The sequence below is a fragment of the Benincasa hispida genome, chromosome 2 (assembly GCF_027475165.1).
Source record: "Benincasa hispida cultivar pf3 chromosome 2, pf3_genome.v1.1, whole genome shotgun sequence".
Classification (NCBI taxonomy): domain Eukaryota; kingdom Viridiplantae; phylum Streptophyta; class Magnoliopsida; order Cucurbitales; family Cucurbitaceae; genus Benincasa; species Benincasa hispida.
In genome coordinates, this window is record NC_143479.1 from 7,651,114 (window position 1) to 7,671,848 (window position 20,735).

Genomic DNA, 20,735 nt, shown 5'->3' on the forward strand with positions numbered 1-20,735 from the left:
TAATTTCATCACTCTCTGTTCTTCTTCTCCAGAAGTCTTCCTCCGGTAAGACAACCTTGAAAACTAGATTCTCCCAGCTTTCAAATGACACTGATTTCACTAAATTTGCTTATGTAGATTTCCGAAACCAAGCTTTTGAAGTTCCTCTTCCTTTTAATCTTCCTGCCACCTCCCGAATTCAAGGATTAACCGCCACGTGCCAAACCAATAAGTGAGTTTCCTTATTTAATATGTTTTTATTTTCCTTTCTCCACAACTTCTATAAATAACATGAATTTTTACTTATTAAATATTTAATATATCATTCCTTTTGGCTAAACATACTTGTTTAGGAACTTAGAATTCGGTGTGTACACTTAGCTACACAAGAGCTTATTTCTTCTTACTTCCATCTTCTACCCTTCCTAAGACATGGCTTCATTTAGCTCATTAGAAGACATCACATTACTTACTCTTACTTGAAGTAATTAGGGTTCAGGTTTTACAAATTCTTCCCCCCTAAAAGAAATTTCGTCCTCGAAATTTGCTCAGACTTACTTATTACTAGAGTTTCATAACATCCTTTGATCGTAAACTTTACAACCTTCTTATTTTCTTTCTTTTTTCTCCTTTTTACTACGCTTCCGTTGCGCTACTCTGATATTAACTTTGTTCATATTAAGTAATACTAATATGTATGAACAACTTGGTCCTCATAGTTCACTTGTCACACCCTCTGGTGACTCTTCCATTCTCCACCGAGTCATAATATTCATTTATTACAAGGGTGTCCTTTTCCATTTCCCAGCAATACCACTGGAGCATTCTTTTCCAGTTATCATATCTTTGAATTACTTCTAGCTGTGAAATCAATATTTGTGTAAATTAGACTTCTCGACCTAACCGAGGGCACTTTTCTTAGGATGTCCTTCCTATCCATACTTTGGAGAAAACATTCTTTCTACTATAACATTTCCCAACTATGGCTTACCATACTATATACACCTCGTAAGGTGTTTTAATAAAGAATAATCTACAGGCTTACCAGACCACACCTCGTATGGTGTTTTACATTCAATAGTTGTGTGAGGTCATGCATCTTGCTCTCTCCAACAACGTCTGATTCATACGTTCTGCAACCCCATTTTGCTGTGGAGTATTCCTAATAGTATGATGGCGAACAATCCCTTAAGCTTTACAGAACTCATTAAATTCAGATCCACAGAATTCTAGACCATTATCAATTCGCAACCTTTTAATCTTCTTCCCGGTTTGATTTTTAATCAATATCTTCCACTACTTGAAATTCTTGAAGGCTTCACTTTTATGTTTCATTATAAAAACCTAAGTCATTCTTGAGTAATCATCAATTATAGACAAAAAATACCTACTGCCTTCGATAGATTCAACTCTGGAAGGTCCCCAACAGTCTGAATGAATATAATCAAGTTTCCCTTTTGTACGATGAACATCGCTTGGAAACTTGCTGCGATGAAGCTTCCCAAATACACAATGTTCACAAAATTCAAAATCCTACACCTTATGCCCACAAAGAAGATCTCTTTTTGACAGAATTTACATCGCTTTTTCACTCATATGACCAATTCTCATATGCCATAACTTAGTCATATCATCCTTGTGAACGACCAATGATGCAACAACAGCATAACCTGTTATTGTGGAACCTAATAGAAAATACAGTGTTCCATGCTTTATGCCTTTCAGAATTCTCTCAGAACCCTTATAGACATACATTGCTCCATCTTTACCTTCAAAATTGTAACCCTTGCTATCGAGTACACTAAAGGATATCAAACCCTTCTTCATTAGTGGAACATGCCTAACCTTCTTGAAAGTGTAGAAGGTACCATTATGTGTTCGTATCTTGATTGAGCCGATTCCAGCTATCTTGCACACAACACAGTTAGCCATGCTAACATTCCCTTCATCTATTTGCTGATAGGTTGAGGACCACTCTCTATTTGGGCACATATGATAAGATGCCCCAAAATCAAGAACCCACATATCATCAGAATGTGACTGTTCATTCACAACTAAAGCTAGTTCTCCTTCAGAATCGATCTCCACTTCTTCAGAATCAATCTCAACTTGTGCAACAGAGGCGGATGCTTCCTTTTTGTCACTCTTTTCCTTATTTTCTTGATTCCTTTTTATCTTAGGACATTCGGTTTTCTAATGCCCCTTTTCTTTACAGTAGTTATAAATATCATCTAATCTAGAACCCTTTGACTTCAAAGACCTTTTATTCTGGTTCAACTTCTGTTTACCATAATTCCTATGTCCCTTGCTTCCTGTAGCAGCTAACCCAGATGCCTGACTTTCTGTAACTGAACTTCCTGCATTCTAACGATCGTTTCTCATAAGCAACGTGGACTTTGTATCTTCTAAGGTCAGAGTTTCTTTCCTTCGAATATACGAGTCAACGAAAGTCTCATAAGACGGTGGCAAAGATGTCAACAGAATTAGGGCAACATCCTCACCATCAACCTTAACCTCTACATTACGCAAATCTAATAAAATTTTATTTAATTGATCAAGATGGTCTCATAGAGACGTACTTTCCTGTATACGTAGATGATACAAACGTTTCTTCAGAAACAACTTCTTAGTTAAAAATTTCGTCATGTAAAGACTCTCTAACTTCAACCAAAGACCAACGACAGTTTCTTCATCTAGGACCTCGATGATGACGTCATCAGCCAAACATAGCATGATCGTCGAATGAGCCTTCTCCTCAAGAGTCTGCCACTCTTCTTCATCCACGACAACCTTCTTTCTTACCCGTCAGCGGTGCCCATAGCCCTTGTTGCTTTAGCAGGGATCACATCTTGATCTACCATAAACCAAAACTATTCCTCCCAGTAAATTCGTCGATCCTTACGTTCATGCTAGACATCTTCAATTGTCAAACAAATGTGGAAATTCGAATAAAACCCTAACAAGGCTCTGATACTAGTTTGTTGTGTAATTGATAATTAAAGAACACAAAAAGGAACGTAGAGTAGGGAAGATCGACACACAGATATACGTGGTTCACTATTAGTGTGTTGGCTACGTTCACGGGCAGAGGGAGAACAATATTATATCGAGAGAATATTTTTCAGAATTACATCAAGAACGGCGCCTTTAGGTTAGAGAATTTATATATCACACTGCTTTAAACCCTAGAGTCAAAATCGTAAATAACTACAAATAAACCCTAGGGTTAAAATCGTAAATACTGCAAATAAATAAATATGCGAAAGATTGACAGTGGCATCAAATTTATGCTGGCCCCCAAGTCACATAAGCCTTGCCCAATATAGAGTCCTCCTATGGAGCAAGGAATGGTGAGGCTCCCAGGATCGCTCATCTTCGTGGTATAATAGATTTAGAACTCTGCGTTAGTGCCACCGTGGCAAATTTTCCAGCACCTCTCTTCTTGGTTACCATGTCCTTCAGAAACTTGGCATAGGCAGACATTTCCTCAATCGCTTCACTGAAAGGGATATCCACATGTAATAGTTTAAGCATATCCAAGAAGTGTTGGTATTGTACCTCTTCGTTTTTCTTCTTTTTTAGCCTCTGAGGGAAAGGTTGTAACTGGACTCTCACGATTCCCGTTTCATTTGACTTCGAGGTTGACGCAACCTCAAATTCCATTGCTTCATTCTTTTCTTCTCCTTCTTGCATTGCCGTAATCTCGGGTTCAACTACGTTGGAGGTTGATTTGTTCTGCTCCTTCTCTCCTTCCACAATTTTTCCACTGTGTAATGTCACAACCTGACATTGCTCCTTACCTAAACCCCTGGGTTGCGTGGAAGCTCGGTTGAACTTAGCAACACCCCTTGCGGTCTGCTTTTAAGCTCATTTGCAATTCAAGATTGCGGATGGATGTAGCCTGACTTTGAAGCACTGTCTCATTTTTCTCAAAATATTGCTTCAATAGGCTTTTTAGGGAAGAAGATTGCGGTGGTTGTTGTGAGCTACTTGCTTGGTTGCTCTGTTGACCGTTGCTGCGTTGAAAAAACCCTGGTGGCCCTTCTTTTTGTGCCACTGATTGAAAATTTTGTTGTTGATTCTTCCAAGCAAAATTTGAGTGGTTTTTCCACCCGGGGTTGAAGGTATTGGAAAAAGGGTTGTTCTTTACAAAATATACAGACTGTGGGTTTCGTGGGCAATCCTCCATTGCATGCCCATCACCGCAAGTCGCACACCTTGTGGTGCTTTGACTTATTGTGTTGATTTGCCCACCTTACAGTGTTGGGCTGCTGATCGTCATCCCTTGAATCAGATTCATCATTGCGGTCATTTGGTTTTGCAATGAAACAATAGCACCATTATTTGCGTTAGAATATTTGAGTCTCAATCTCTGGTCGCTCTCCCTCCAGTCTTCATGATTCTTGGAGATGTGATCCAGGATATTCTTCGCCTTGTCATAAGTCTTGTCAAGCAGATCATCAACTGTTGCCGTATTGGCAGCGGTCTGCGAAGCAGGATTCAAACTGTGGTAGAAAATTTCCATTTATAGGCAATCTGGTAACCCATTATGCGAACAATCTCGAACCAACCTCTTAAACCTTGCCCAGGCATCGCTGAGCGATTTGTCCATATCTTGTTCAAAGTTAGTAATAAGCTTTCTTCATCTGACATTCTCTGTAGGTGGGAAATACTTCTTCATAAACTTCTCCACCACCTGCTCCTAAGAAGTGATCTCTCCTGGTTTGAGCGAATAAGCCCATTTCCTCGCTTGATCACAGAGAGAAAATGGAAACAACGTTAGTCGAACTTCCTCAGCAGAGATGTTTGGGAACACAAAAGTATTGTAGATTTCAATAAAACTTTGGAGGTGGGCGTGTAGTTCTTCGCCACGCCTTCCTCCGAATTGACCTGCAGCCTGAATCATTTACAGCATCACCGGTTTCATTTCAAATCTACTTCCATCTAAGGCAGGCCTTATGATTCCTAGAGAGAAATCATAGAGGTTTGGCGATGCATAGTTCCTAATGGGCCTATTGTGATTGTTTGCCATGACATTGTTGTTGTTTGGTGCTTCATTCCTAGGCTACTCCACCATTTCTTCTTTATCAGATTATGGTTGCTGTTGGCGCTCTCTCGGTCTCCTTCAAAATGTTCTCTCAATCTCCGGGTCGTAGTTCGCCAAAGATTGAGAGTTCTGCAAAGAATTCACAAAAATTACTGTTAACAACTATTTTGCCGAAGTCCCCAGCAACGGTGCCAAAAATTTGATGCTTATTTTTATGAAGTGTGGAATTACGGATGATATGTGTGGATGGATAGCGTTGTGCACTCAAGTTTCCCTAGTGGAATCCAAGTGTGAATTCCTCTGAGTTTTCTGGTAAGTCCAGGGTCGAACACAGGGACTTGTAAAACTAGTTATGTTGGTGATATTTAAGAAAACTTTGTGCTAACCAAGTAAATAGTGAGTGTTGGGCGGTTGTTGCGTTGATGAAATTAATAACAAATGCGGCAGAATTTGAAAAGAGTTGGTAACGAGAAATACGATGAATATGCGGTGAACGAGTCAAGAAGGCTTTCGGCTAACACTTCCTAGGATGCATTCATGCCTTGCGATCATGCAACATGTATGCAATAGTAAACCACCTTTCGGCGTGAATGCCACAACTTCTAGGGCTAGAACGCATGCGATAATGATGCGATAAGTCTACATGGTTTACACATAAACCTCTATCTCTATTTATGCGATGACGACATGACATTCAAACAAATATGTGACCACATAATATCACTCCTATTCCTAGGATACATGCGATGTAAGTTCGCAAACAGAGCTTATCTCTAAGTCCCTATCTCTTGTTTATGCAAGCCTAATCCTGCTCTTTCGAGTCCAGATTCTAACCTAGCTCTCTCGAGACATTAAGTTCTTTCTTTAGATTCTCTCTAGAGTAACTCTAAAGGGGTATTTTGCATAACATAAAACAAGACAATCGCAGGCAATGAACTTCCTAGATCATGTTAGCTTAGTTCCTCTCAACCCATTCAACTAGTTTAGCTACTCATACGTATTAAGAGAGTGAGTAGATGTAGAAATAGAACTTCCATTGAATAGATATAAGATGAAATATAGAATAACAATGCAAGTAAAGTAAAGAGCCTGGAGCAATTTCTTGCCACCGGGCGTTACACTGTTTCTACTCGTGCTCTAAAGATGTTCTTGCTTTTGTGATAGTTGGCCCGCTCTCTGCTCTTATGCCCCAAGGTTCTCTCTCGAGCTGCCTTGAACGATCTCCAGCGTCACCACTCTTCTCTAGCTCCACCGTAAAAATGGTAAAGAAACTATGAATAGAGGTGGGAACTTGTAAGAGTTGAAGTAGTCAGCTGCTTAACCCCTTAATCGGAAGAATGCACTTTCTACTTATAGGGCATGAAAAGTGAAAGGTGGCTTCTCTTTCCTGGTTGTACAGATGGGACAGATTTAATTCCTGACTGACGCACCGGATATTTGTCACCAATAAAGCTGGATGTACTTGTGACCGTTATCGACTGTCAACTTAATTTAGATCCGACTGCTGTCAGCTTTCTGTCCCATCGATCTTAATTGTCCTTTTGTCCGGATGCATCCACCATGTTGCGGTGATTCTTCTTGGGTGAATATTTACGAGCACGATCAACACAAAGTCTTGCGGTGAAGTTGTGCTCAACTGATGTATGCCTATGATCGCATTCTCTGTACTGTGTTAACGCATTATTCTGCACAAAAACATAGAGATCAACAGTTCTAATGATTGGACGCATGCGACTGCAAAAGTATAGAATTTATGCTTAATGGACACAGTTTAACATATTTTATCAATGCAATCCAACATTGTTTAAGACTTAGCACTATGAACGTGTATTTTTGCCCGTTATCAGGTAGTAAGACCATGCGTTGGTCGAGAGGTTCCAAGAGGGGGATGCTGTCGGGCAGAAAAGACAAGAAGTAGCATCAATTTGGGACGAGGAGTTCTCCCAAAATACTCATGCGTTTGGAGTGATTTCAAAGCCACTTGAAAGATAGGAGAGTATAGTTTCCAGGATAGGGCTTCCAGAGAAGAAGCTCCAAGGAATCGGGATGGAAAGTGAGGACAAGACAGTGGGGTTGAGTTGTCGGGTAAGCTCGGTCAGTCTTGATGTTGTGATGTTTCCGGCCAAACCACAAAGAGTTAGGAGCTAAGATTTTGAGGTAAGCTTCCTGAGACATTTTAGAGCATATGTTTAGAAGGAAGTATCTCGAGATAAAGCTTAGAACCATGAGTAATCTGAGCTTTAAATTGAATCTGGAATTTAGGGTTCAAAAGAGGAGCCTGGGAAGATCAAGGAAAATTTAAGAGAGAGGTTTTTATCCTTACCAAGGTGAGTGGTACTTTCCTTTAAGTCTTAAAGCATATCTTTAGAGTAAATTGTGTATGCTTATGTTATGAATGAGTATCTAGCATGAGAATGAGATCATGTGACAGGGATGGTTAAGGGGTCAATCGTCCTAGTTCCTGAGCCCGTAAGCAAAACCTCACGGGATGGTCAAGGGACCGAGAGGTCTAGTTCCTGAGCCTGTGGGGGGAACCTCGTATGGGATGGTCAGAGGGCCGATAGGCCTAGCTTTTGAGCCCATGCGCGGGGAGCTATGTGCACATAGGAGACAAAGGAAACATAAAGAGTAAGCGTTGTATTTAGTGACCATTATCTATCTACCGTGTGTGTAGATAGACAACATACTCATTCTAGTTAGTTATCAGTATAGCTATCTATCGTGCACGTAGATAGAGTTGAGACCAGACTCACTCAAGGCAGAGGTTTGAATGTAACCTCGTATTTCTTATATGCTGGTTATTTATGAGTTGGAATAGACTCTAAAAGTTGCTTACCACTTACTGAGTTTTGTGAAACTCATTCTGTTATTTCATGTTTTTCTTCCCAGGTAGCGAAAGGTGAGAAGTTCCAGGGTGCTACTAAGGTCAAGGTCTGCCACAAGCCACAGTTACACTTCCGGAGGGTTTTACAGTTGTTGTTGTAAACTTTGTAGTTAAGTCTTTGAGTTGTATAAATGTTACATTGTTGTAATATAAAATGGGCATACCTAATATATTGTTGTTTATCTCCTTGACTTAATCAGTTGGTTATTGAATTTGTTTATTGGTATCAGAGTTATTTCCGCAAGAGTTATTAGGCAGTAGGTGTCAACAAAAGGGTTGATAACTACTGCAGTCATGTCCTTTCCCAGGCTCAGAGAGTAGTCTGGGACGGGGTGTGACAGTGGGCTCTATGTGGACTTGGAATGAAGCAGACGAAGGAGGAGACAACAATTGTGTACATGATTGGGCAAGTGGGAGAAGGCTGAAACCTATCGTATAGGTCGATGGCCAATCGTTTAGCAAAAGCTAAGCAATCTAGCAAAAGCTAAGCAATCGTTTAGCTCATCGCTTAGTACCGTGTCTGTCGCTTCCAAAACACTACACGATCTTCTGTCTCGCTTAAGCTATCACTTTGTAAATCCATATTTACTTGACAGCTTTCATGAAATGTTTTTCCGAGATAAAATCTCTAAATTACTTTTGCAAAACTTACTAAAATTAGGAAAACAATTTTCCTTTTATCTCACGGTTACCATGAACCACCAATAACCTTCTACTAAATTGGTTATTAGAGAAAAAGATTTAATTATCCAATAATTAATATTATTATAAATATAAATGATAACCAACTTATCATACTATATTTATAATGTATAGTTATAATATTTCATCTCATGAAACATATAAACCATAGCTTTTTTTCTATTCCATGGTACTTAATGTAAATCTCATTTACATTAATCCTCCACTAGATGTATCTCATACACCAAATCGACCATATCATATATAATCGAATTACCTTTTGTCAATTTGAACATTTCAAATCAACTCCAAGAACTGATCCTGAACTGAATCCATTGAGCTACCAAGGGGACCTTATAGACCTGTAGCTCGAAGCTCCAACGGTACGTGAATAACTAACTAAACTCTTAAGTCATGGGATCCACCATCCATTAACTACCAGACACTCTACTAAAGACCGATAGTTGAACTCTTCTTACCACCGATATATTATATGTCCATCTTAACCAATCATTAGTGTGACAACCCTTTATAAATCGCTCATAAGTATAACTGGGCCAATAACCGTTATATCCCTGTAGTTACATCTAACTCCTTAAGTACCACTGATCCCTTTAATGAACATAAGTCATAGTCCTACTATGACTAAGTCCTTTCTTCCAAAGAGAAGCTGTGGCCACTATGTTTAAGCCTCGGAATCAGTCCTTTAGGGAGCAATCTCTATACTTATCCTTGCTTCGGGAAAGGAGTGAATTCCATCTTGTGGATTGAGTTCCCAGTTCCCAGATCAGACAAGTCCCCAAAAAGGTAGGCATGTTGAGTTGGCAATCTGGCCACTCTCACCCATACTAATCAAAGGACCGCCCTCAAAGGCAGGAGTTCCCAAAACACTCAGGATTGAGGTCGTGTCACCTATGGTCATTTAGATGAGATGTAAGTCTCTAGTATCAATGACATTATATACAGAGTCTAGTCATCTCATGGTTCAGGTCTTATACAAACTCTTTGTATAGGATACCCTCACTCGCATGTCTCCATATGAATGGTCAGGATCTACCATCTGTAGTAGTTTACAACACTTGCAAACCACTACAAAGCAGGCCATATCCGTAATGTCACAAGGATCAGGTATCCCACCTTAATCCTTATACTACAGACCTATTTAGGTTATCACTTACGGCATGATTCACTTGTATATCACATATACATGCTTAAGTTCACATAAGATAACCAAAGAGCTTTGTTTATTAGATATGAGTAAAGGCTAGAATTAATAACAATTATTTTATTCATCAAATAATATGTATCTTTACAAAACAACGAGACTTTGGGAGAATTAGGACACCAATCCCAACATCCTCGTTGCATAATGTCCCGTATGAGATGATATTTACACTTGATATGTTTTCCTCTCTTGTGGCTTCGAGGTTCCTTGGAGTTTTCCACAACACCAACATTATCACAATATGGGGTGCTCGACATTGACATATTTGGAACCACTTCCAGGTCTGTCAAAAACTTCCTGAGCCAGAGAGCTTCTTTTGTAGCTTCACAAGCAGCTACATACTTTGTTTCCATGGTAGAGTTAGCAATATAACCTTGATTGATGCTACGTCATACTATAGCCCCTTCGTTAAGAGTGAACATTGATCTTGACATGGATTTCCTAAAATCCTTAATAGTCTTAAAATCAGAGTCAATGTATCCTGTAAGGATTAAATCCTTAGCAACATACACAAGCATATAGTTTCTCATTCTCCTAAGATACTTGAGATATTTTTAACCGCCACCCAATGATCAAATCTTTGATTGGATTGATATCTACTGATTATTTCCACTGCATAGAAAATATTTGACCTAGTACACAACATGGCATATGTGAGGCTACCTACTGCAGATGCATAGGGAATCTATCTCATCTTTTCAACCTCTTGATGTGTCTTAGGACACTGTTCCGTAGATAAGATGATTCCATGTTCGAAAGGTAATAAACCCTTCTTGAAATTCTACATTGAATATCTGACAAGCATTTTATCGATGTATGATGCCTAAGACAAGGCTAGAATTTTGTTCTTACAATCTCTAGTGATCTGGTTCTCTAGAACAAATAGTTCTTCACCCAAATATTTTATTTGGAATTGAACAGTCAACCATTTTTTAACCTCAGTCAATAAGCCTATATCATTCTGAATGAGTAGAATATCATCTACATACAATACTAAGAAAGATATTGAACTGTTGATGATTTTCTTGTATGCACAAAGTTCATCAATATTCTGGTTAAAGTCATAAGATTTGATTGCAGTACCAAATATTATATTTCAAGATCGAGATGCTTGTTTCAATCGATAGATGGATCGATTAAGCTTGCAAAACTTTTACTTTTGACCCTGGGCAACGAATCCCTCTAGTTGTTTCATGTAGACATTCGCATCATGATTACCATGAAAAAAGGTAGTCTTGATGTCAATTTTCCATATTTTATAGTTATAATAGATGACAATAAATAGAAGAATACAGATAGACTTTAACATGACAACAGGTGAAAAAGTTTCATCATAATCCACTCCCTCAACTTGGGTATAACCTTTTGCCACTAGTCTAGCCTTAAAGTTTGGCACCTTTCCATCTACTCCTCTTTTCCTCTTATAGATGCATTTATAACCTATAAGTTTTACCCCATCAGGTTGATCTATAAGATCCTAGACTTGATTGAAGTACATGGACTCCATCTCAAGATTCATGGCTTTAATCCATTCATCTTTATCTGTAGCACCCATTACCTGGTTATAGGTCAATGGATGATCGACGTCATCATCTGGCATGACGGCTTGAGTTTCTGTAATACCCAAATAGCGGGTAGGTTAGGTAAAAACATTCCCACTTCTTTGAGACTCCCTCAACTCTTGAGAAGGATGTGTTTGACTAGATGAAGCAATATCAACACTACTCGTTGAAGTGCTAGGTTCTTCAACAACTTTTGTTGAAGTTTTGAGTAGTTTCATTGGAAAACTCATTCAATACGATTTTGCTTCTTGGTTTATGCTCCCTAATTTTTTCTTCCTCTAAGAAAGTAGCATTGTCGATACAAATACTTTATTCTCTCTTGGATCATAAAAGAGACCACCTCTTTTTTTTTTTTTTTTTTTTTGAATAGCCTACAAATAAGAATAACTTCGAGCATGGTTCCAATTTCTTTGGCTAGCCATTAGTACATGGGTCGAAAACCCATGTCGCCACGTGCCTAAGACGACGTGGAGCGGCCTACATCCTTAAAAATAGTTAATTTAAAGAAAATAAAATAGGAGTTGCTACCAATCCTTTTTAAGATGTGATTGGACACCAAAATAAAATGAGTAAATTTTAATTAAAAAAATGGTCTGCAAAAACTAGAGTTGAGTTCAGATCGTTTGTGTATGGGGAAGTTGTTAGAACCCCACAACACCCTTTTAGAAAACAACGGCCAAATTTGAAATCTTGAATTACTTTATTTCTTAAATAAATTGGTTTGAGAAACAAAAGTTTAGAAATAAATATCTTATCATGTCCCTCATTCTCCAATATTTTTTGAAGTAATGATCCCTAAGATATGTGGAGTAAACTTCCTTCAATTAGGCTACGGTGGAATTGAGGAATAATTTCTCATCTCAAGAATATGAGAAAATATTACCATTTCCTAAAATCCGTCACAAGAATAGCCTTTAATAAGGAAAAGATTTTTTTTTTGAAATATTAATTAAATTTATTTTTTCTTGGGATCATATCTCGAACTCTCAAAGCTATGATTCCTCACCTCAAAAATTTTAGAAAATCAGACTCCCAAATTTTCTAGATCTTGTCGTAGGTTTTTTTTTTTTTTTTTTTTTTTTTTTTTTTTTTTATTTAGAGAAACGGCCATAAAATAGTTTACTAGAAAAGTGGTTAGAAAAACTTTTGAAATAATATATTAATTTTATTTTATGTTTAAAAACATACAAAGTTTAATTTAAGGTAAATTTTTAAATGACTTAAAGAAAAGTTTATGAAAAGATTTAAAAGAATTGGAAAGATTTTAATTGAAAATCAAATAATAATTAATGTGAACATTATGTAAGCAAAACATAATTTTAGAAATTAAAATTATGAATTAAATAAATATAAATAAACATATAAAAATATTTATGAAAATATATTGAAGATCGATATCAAACTCCCAAATATTCGATTCCCCACATCAAGAACTCTAGGAAATCGGATTCTAAAATTTTATAGATTCCGTCGTCGGAATTTTTTAGAATGTAAATTAGCATTAATAATATTAGTATAATGAAATTTATAACATAACAAGAAAAATATTGAAATAATAATACAATAAAATATTGGAAAATAAAAGGACTAAATGCACTATGTAAAATAAAATGAATAATATTAATATAAACATGAAAAAAAAGAGTATTTAAATAGAGATATGAAAATAAATGTTAAAGTTTGAAATAAACCTTTTTAAAATAAAAATTTAAAATAATTTAAGAAAAATGATAGAACTTGATTAAAACTATATCTAAAAAAAAGGAAAGAAAAAAAATTGAAAATAGTGAATGGTGAAGTGGGGAGTGGGTTCTGCCACTGCCATTGAAAAAAAGAAATGTTAAAAATTAAAAACTAATGGGATAAGTGGCAATCCCTGATCATGGTTAAATTAAGTGGACAAATATATATATATATAGGGAAGAAAGTGTAGTTACTGGGCTTTAAAGGAGCATCTCGATAGTTAACGAATGTTGGTTAATTCGGTTAAAAAAGTTTAGTAGATTAATCTCGGATTGCTGGAGCTCATGATCTGTAGGTCCATTAGTTCTCTTTACTAGCTCATAAGTGGACTAAACCTTAGATTAATGTGTTGAGAGAATTTGAAATATTCAAATTCGATTTAGGGAATTATATACTATATATGATATAATTAAATGTTTAATTATCAAATTAAATAGATTGGAGAATTGGGAATATTTAAATATGATTTAAATATTGTATACATGAATAGAGACTAATGTTTGGGATATGTATTTCATTAATTTAATATTTGACATTAAATTAATTTAAATTTTGATTAAATTATTTAATTAATTATTAAAATTAAATTAAAGAAAATTCAAGTTAATTATGATTTTTCAGAAATTTATTTAAATTAAATAAAATATAAAATTTGAAATTGGAAAGTTCCCACATTTCTAATTTTAACTTAATTCAACATCTATTTTCCATTAATTTTTTTTTGTGTTTCATGGTCAATTTCTCATATATTTCATTTGCATGATTTTGGTTCATAAATATGTAAGTTTAATTACTGGAACAACTTCATGCAAAATAGAAAATTGATGAAGAAATTGTGACTTTTCTCTACAACACACCAAAGTTCTCCAAATCCCAAAAAATCCTTCAAATTTCATCAAATTTGGATCCCACAATTCATTATAAGGTCAGAGTATAGTAGAGAAGATCCTTGTAACGACCCTAGTTTCCTACTTAATTCTAGGACGCTACTTCATGCATGCTTAGGCTTAACCGTACATTTTCTTTTAAACCAACCAATAAAAGCCGAATTTTATTTAATAATGCTCAAATGAGCAAAGATACAAAAACATAATTAAATGATAATAAACACACTAAAATAAAAATAAAATAAAATAAAATAAAATAAAAATTTACCGTTCGGGATACCCCTAAACCCTACTTTAAAAATGAAAGAAATTAAATAGTCAAATAATAAAATTGATGTATTTTGCATGAAAGTTTACGCCTAACTCCTAACCAGATTCAAAACATGATACTAGGTGCGGAAGCAGTAAATCGTCCTAATGGTCAGGTCATGGATCTCTCTTGTCATGTGCCAGTCTGTCATTACCCTTACCTGAAAAATAGGGAAAGAAAAGGGTGAGTATAAAAATATACTCAGTAAGCAACCCACTACTGGGCCCACTCAATGATCTGTTAGTCTATCCATTGGACCAAAATGCACAAGGGCATAATAGACATAGGTATAGGCATAGGCACATGAATGCATACTTTCATAAGTAGTGACACAAAGGTCACAGGCATAAACACAAATGGTGATCCTAAAAAGGACACTGTACATAAGCATAGGGTGTGGGCCCGAAGGCTCACACATGCGATGTGTATAGCCCAATGGTAACACTAACAGTCTTTAAAATCTCATATGGACATAAGAATACAAACAGTCAGTACAATCTGAGACATACAAACTTGAACACCGCTACCCATACATCAACTTTATCACAGTTTACTCATACATTAAACCTCATCACAGTCTATTCATACATCAACATTAGCACCCTATCCCTAGCCTACTCATGCATCAAACCTTATCACAGTATTCAGTCTACTCCTACATCCAACTTTACACATTATTCTCATACTTCAACTACAATTACCCATATCAAATTCCATCATAGTTTACTCATAAATGACATAAAAATTTTCAGCAGGCTTACCAAGATCTTAGGGCGACTGGCAGTAAACCACTTATCTTAGGATAACGAACTTATCCCCTCCACTTGTAAATTTCCTTCATAGTCACACGTTCCTGAAACCAATTGCATATTCAATAGGTGAATGTTAGCATAAGCCCAAAAATCCCCAAATGACAATGGGTAGCCAAAAAAAGTACCGAAAACTTACCTCAACAGACCGATCGGCAGAACTGCCGCGATCCAACTGCTATCAGAACCGACGACAACAGGCGGACACAGAATGGCGCTTGGAAGAGAAGAACCCGACGCAGCTGGAAGACCCACGATCAAGTGGCGGCTTGGTTGACAACAGCAAGGAGGTGTAACTGCGGGTCGTCGGAAGTAGAGCTTCGCAACGGCACGAGCCAAAGCTTCGGCTAGGTGGCGCGCCGTCGACGATGGAGAAGAAGGAAAACAATGATCGTCTCATCGTTGGACGCCTCAAATTGACGAACAAGGAAGCGGTGGCGACTACACTGTGAGGGGAGGAGGGTTTCGTGAAACTGGAGAAAGAAGAAGAGAGAAAAGAATTTTTTTTTCTTTTTGCACGCATCCCAAGGTCCACCAACACCTTTATATCCCTAAACCCCTTTTCTTTTTCCTAAATTAAGCACCAACTCCCCCCCTCGTTTTTTTTTAAAAGACAAAACTTTGGGGTGTCACACTCTTCCCCCCTTAATAAACTTTCGTCCTTGAAAGTTCTAATCTTAGAAGAGCTCTGGATGTAGTGTTCTCATCTCGTCCTCTCGCTCTCAAGTTGTTTCCTCAAACTGATGGTTCTGCCACAGAACCTTCACCAATGGCACCTCCTTGCTGCGCAAAACTTTCACCTCCTTGGCCACAATTTGTGCGGGCTTCTCCTCATAACTCAAGTTTTCATTCAGTTGCAAGGGCTCAAAGTCCACCACATGAGACGGGTTCGTTAAATACTTCCTCAGCATGGAGACGTGAAATACATTATGGACCGCAGAGAGAGACGGTGGCAAGGCCAAATGGCAAGCCACATAGCCAACCTGCCCCAAGATTTTGAATGACCCTACAAAACGCAGACTTAGCTTACCCTTCTTCCTGAATCTCAGGACACCCTTCATCGGTGCCAATTTTAGGAACACTTTGTCACCTACTTCGAACTCCATATCTTTACGCTTAACATCCGCATAACTTTTCTGTCTACTTTGCGCTGCTAGCATTCGAGCCCTGATCTTCTGCATGGCTTCATTCGTCAACTCCACTAACTCAGTTCCCATCAGTTTCTTCTCCCCAATCTCACCCTAACAAACAGGAGACCTGCAACCTTTGCCATAAAGAACTTCAAATGTTGACATGCCAATGGTAGCCTGATAACTATTATTATAAGAAAACTCTGCCAAATGTAAGTGGGAGTCCCAATCCCCTGAGAAATCCAACACACAAACGCACAACATGTCCTTCAACATCTGATTTAAACATTCTGTTTACTCATCAGTTTGGGGGTGAAACGCTATACTGAAGTTCAATCGCGACCCTAAAGCTGCGTGGAGGCTCTTCCAAAAACTGGAAGTGAAACGAGGGTCCCTGTCGGACACGGTTGACACTGGCACACCATGCAACCTTACTATCTTCTTCATATATAATTGAGCCCACTTAATCACCGCGTACGTGGGCTTTCCTGGAATAAAATGTGGCACCTGGTGAGTCTGTTTATCATAACCCAAATCACCGAGAAACCCTTTGCTGTCCTAGGCAACCCCGTAATAAAATCCATAGCCACGCTCTCCCATTTCCATTTTGGCACATCCAATGGTTGTAGCAAGCCTATTATCTTCTGCCTCAGGGCCTTCACCTGTTGATAGACTAAACATCTACTGACATAGTCAGCTATCTCCCTTTTCATATTCGACTACCAGTAATATCATTTAACATCTTGGTACATTTTGGTATTACCTGGGTGCATCGAGAATGGAGAGTTATGAGCTTCTGCCAACAGTTCCTCTTTCAGGCCATCATCTGCTGGGACGCACAACCGTCCCTGATACAGAAGACCCTTGTCCACTGACATAGAAAATTCACTTGCCTGACCCGACCCTACCTGACAACATGTCTGAACCAGGTCGGGATCACCCTGCTGTGCAACAATAATCCGCTGCCTCAAGGTTGGTTGCACTGTCAACTAGGCTAGCTACGAAGTGACTTCCCCCACTGCCACAACAATCTCTTCTCGTTTCAGATCTTTACACAACTGAACCTGCTTAGTGATCAAGGCGGCTGAATGAGCTACCTTTCAACTTAGGGCATCAGCTACCACATTCGCCTTACTTGGGTGGTAGAGGATCTCGTAGTCATAATCCTTTACTAACTCGAGCCACCTGCGCTACCCTATGTATTTTCTAGGTGAAGAAGTATTTCAGACTCTTGTGGTCGGTGAACACTTGGATCTTTTCCCCATACAAGTAGTGTCTCCAGATCTTTAGGGCAAACACTATCACTGCCAATTCCAAGTCATGGGTAGGATAGTTACGCTCATGGTTCTTCAACTGGCGGGAGGCATAGACAACCACCTACCATGTTGCATAAGCACACAACCCAAACCCTTCTTAGAAGCGTCACTACAGATCACCAAGTTCTCGGAGCCATCTGGTACGGTGAGAACCAAGGTTGAAACCAATCTTTGCTTGAGGTCCTAAAAACTGTCCTCACAAGCTTTGCTCCAAACAAATGAAGCTCCCTTCCTATTAGCTGGGTCAACGACATGGCCATGCTGGAGAAATTCTCTACAGACTTACAATAGTATCCAGCCAATCCTAGGAAGTTACGCATCTCACTGACCATTATAGGGCGAGGCCAATTGGTAACGACCTCAATCTTAGCTGGATCCACTGAAACCCCGTCCTTCGACACCATGTACCCAAGGAAGGACACCTTCCATAGCCAGAACTTGTACGTAGAAAACTTTGCATATAGTTTTTTTCCCTCAGTGTTCCTAAGACCTTCCTAAGATGTTCCTCGTGTTCCGCCTCTGTCTTCGAGTATACCAAAATGTCATCAATAAAAATGATTACAAAGGCGTCTAGGAAGTCCCTGAACACCCAGTTCATCAAATCCATGAATACCGCTGGAGCATTGGTCAGACCAAAAGACATTACAATGAACTTGTAATGCTCGTATCTGGATCGGAATGCAGTCTTTGGAATATCACTGTCCCTGATTCTCAACTGATGGTAACCTGACCGTAGGTCAATCTTGGAAAATACGGTAGCACCCTGTAGCTAGTCAAACAAGTCATCAATTCTAGGAAGTGGGTACTTATTCTTAATGGTCACCTTATTCAACTCCCTGTAGTCTATGCATAAACGTAATGACCTATCCTTTCTCTTCACAAACAACACTGGTGCACCCCACGGAGAAACACTGGGTCATATAAACTCTTTATCAAACAGTTCCTGCAATTGAACCTTCAGTTCTTTCAATTCTACCGGAGCCATTTTGTACGGAGCTTTGGATATAGGAATAGTGTCTGGCTCCAGTTCAATTGTAAAATCAATCTCCCTTGGTGGAGGCAATCCTGGAAGTTCTTTTGGAAATACATCGGGATAATCTCTCACAACTGGTTCAGAGGTTAGTGCAACCTTGGTTTCTGTTGTGTCAACTACGCTAGCCAAGACACTCTCGACACCTTAGTTAATCAATCTCTTGGCCTTAACCGTGGAAATCACCTTGGGAAAAACTACTGTCCCGACCCCTTTGAACTTAAAGCTGGCTTCTCTAGGGGGGGTTAAAATTCACCTTGTTACGAGAACAGTCATACTAACATGGTTGGCAGCCAACCAATCCATGCCCAGAATTACATCGAAATCACGCATGTCTAATACTATCAAAGTCACATCAAGGGTGCGGTTTTCTATTTCTAACTGACATGCTTTTATCTTTTCACTTGCTATCATAATTCTCCTAACGGTGTAGACATTGACAAAACATAGCCCAAAGGTTCCAAAACTAACATGCATGCTTTACGAACAACAAAGAAATGAAAGAGTGGGACGAGCCAGAGTCAAACAATGTCAAGGCATAGTGCCCTAAGATTGGGAGTGTACCTGTTACCACTATTCCCGAGTTCTCAGCTTCCCCACGACTGGTGTCTTAGACCCGACCCTGTTGCTACTGTCAGTTTGAACTACTCTGATGCGAACTCGGAGGCTGACCCCCCGCACTTTCGGAACCACTACTAGGGCATTGGTCTGCCGTATGCCCTATCTGCTTACATCTGAAACAAGTTCCTGTGCCAATCAGACAACGTCCCCAATAACGCTTCCCACATGACTTGCACACTGGCCTTTCCCTCCAAACTTCTCCTGAAGTAGCAGCCTGTTGTTGGGCATGCACCATTGAACTGCTTGTACTCTGGACCTTCTGCGAAGGTCCCGGAGCTTTATGCTCAACCTTCCTCTTCTGGCCGGGGATCGGTTCCTCCGTCAAGGACTTCAAGAACTCTATCCCTTAAGGACAACTCATGCGTGCTGCCACTCGAAAGACTGCGACGTAGGTGGGAGGCTCCAAGGCTTGCACAATGCCTCACACCCCATCTCGGAGTCCTTGCATAAACCTTTCAACCCTCTTTGTTTCGGTAGACACTAGATCAGGGGCGAAGCAAGAAAATTTTTCAAACTCCTCTTTATACTCTTCTACTGTCATGGTTTCCTATTTCAAGTTCATGAACTCAGCCTGCTTGTTGTACCTCACATGAGCAGAGAAGTATTTCTCGTAGAACCGCTTTTTGAACTGATCCCACGTGGCTTGGCCTCCATTGGCTTCTATCATTCTCTCAGCCAAGTGTCACTAGCGCTTGGCATTGTCGATGAGAACAAAAATGATGCAGCTTCTGCTTCTCTAGACACCTCATGTACTGGAAGATCCCTTCAATAGTGGACAACCACAATTATGCATTTGTGGGGTCTTTCAGGGACCTGTTAAACATCGGGGGATCATACTTCTTGAAATCTCGTAGGTATCCAGCTTACAACAAAGGGCCTGCCACAGTCCGACTCGTGGCCCTATACTGATTCGAAACTGGTGGTAACGGGACTGACAAGGATGGTGCCTGCTGTGACTATACGTGCTGGGCGATCTACTCGGCCACCATGCCCCTTAGTTGTCCCACCATGACCTGCGTGACGACGTTCCTAATAGCTGCAACCATAGTCGTATATTCTATTGAAATTTCTGAGGACGATGGTCCTGGCGGGGGGCACAGTCGAAGTTCGAGGCCCATTTCTTAGTCTAACCATTTGCCAGGTTGACCTAGAGGGCTCATGAGGTGGCAGGTCTCGCACCTCTTAGCTCTGCACCTCGGGTTCTTGTAGATCGGGGTCCCGCTCCCCAACTACTTTTCTATCTCGACTGCCTCTTCCTCTAGTTCGTGGTGCCATACCTTATGACCACACATAGCACTTTAATACACACTAGCAGGGTAAACCATCAAACGACTGTACCACAAGTAAGATTTCATATATATATACTTCCCTAAAGGTTTTAAAACAACATATCTGGTGATGATGAAAGATCCATTTGTGGCCATAAGGAACAGATTAGACTCACGATGTAATTCAGTCTACAGAACCTAAAACTTAGGTTCTGATACCAAATGTAACGACCCTAGTTTCCT

At 39.2% G+C, this 20,735-nt stretch overlaps 1 protein-coding gene across 1 annotated transcript; it reads right to left on the reverse strand.

Annotated features, from left to right (window-relative positions):
• Window positions 1-15,849: 15,849 nt before the first annotated feature.
• On the reverse strand, window positions 15,850-18,936 carry LOC150037623 (uncharacterized). The gene is made up of 7 exons (XM_090310959.1): window positions 18,860-18,936; window positions 18,529-18,727; window positions 18,109-18,342; window positions 17,774-17,995; window positions 17,021-17,219; window positions 16,825-16,919; window positions 15,850-16,368 (listed from the first exon to the last, which is right to left on the reverse strand). Exons 1-7 carry the CDS (start codon window positions 18,934-18,936, stop codon window positions 15,850-15,852), a joined length of 1,545 nt encoding a protein of 514 aa, XP_090167085.1.
• Between the last annotated feature and the right edge of the window lie 1,799 nt (window positions 18,937-20,735).

What these genes read in the sequence shown, in the direction of transcription:
- LOC150037623 (XM_090310959.1), bottom strand. Translation starts at nt 18,936, where the DNA reads ATGCGTGATTTCGATGTAATTCTGGGCATGGATTGGTTGGCTGCCAAC. An exon ending in TAGAATTGAAAGAACTGAAG is followed by an intron (nt 18,343 to 18,528) that starts GTTCAATTGCAG and finishes TTGTTTGACTAG; the next exon opens with CTACAGGGTGCTACCGTATT. An exon ending in TTTTTATTGATGACATTTTG is followed by an intron (nt 17,996 to 18,108) that starts GTATACTCGAAG and finishes TGGCTATGGAAG; the next exon opens with GTGTCCTTCCTTGGGTACAT.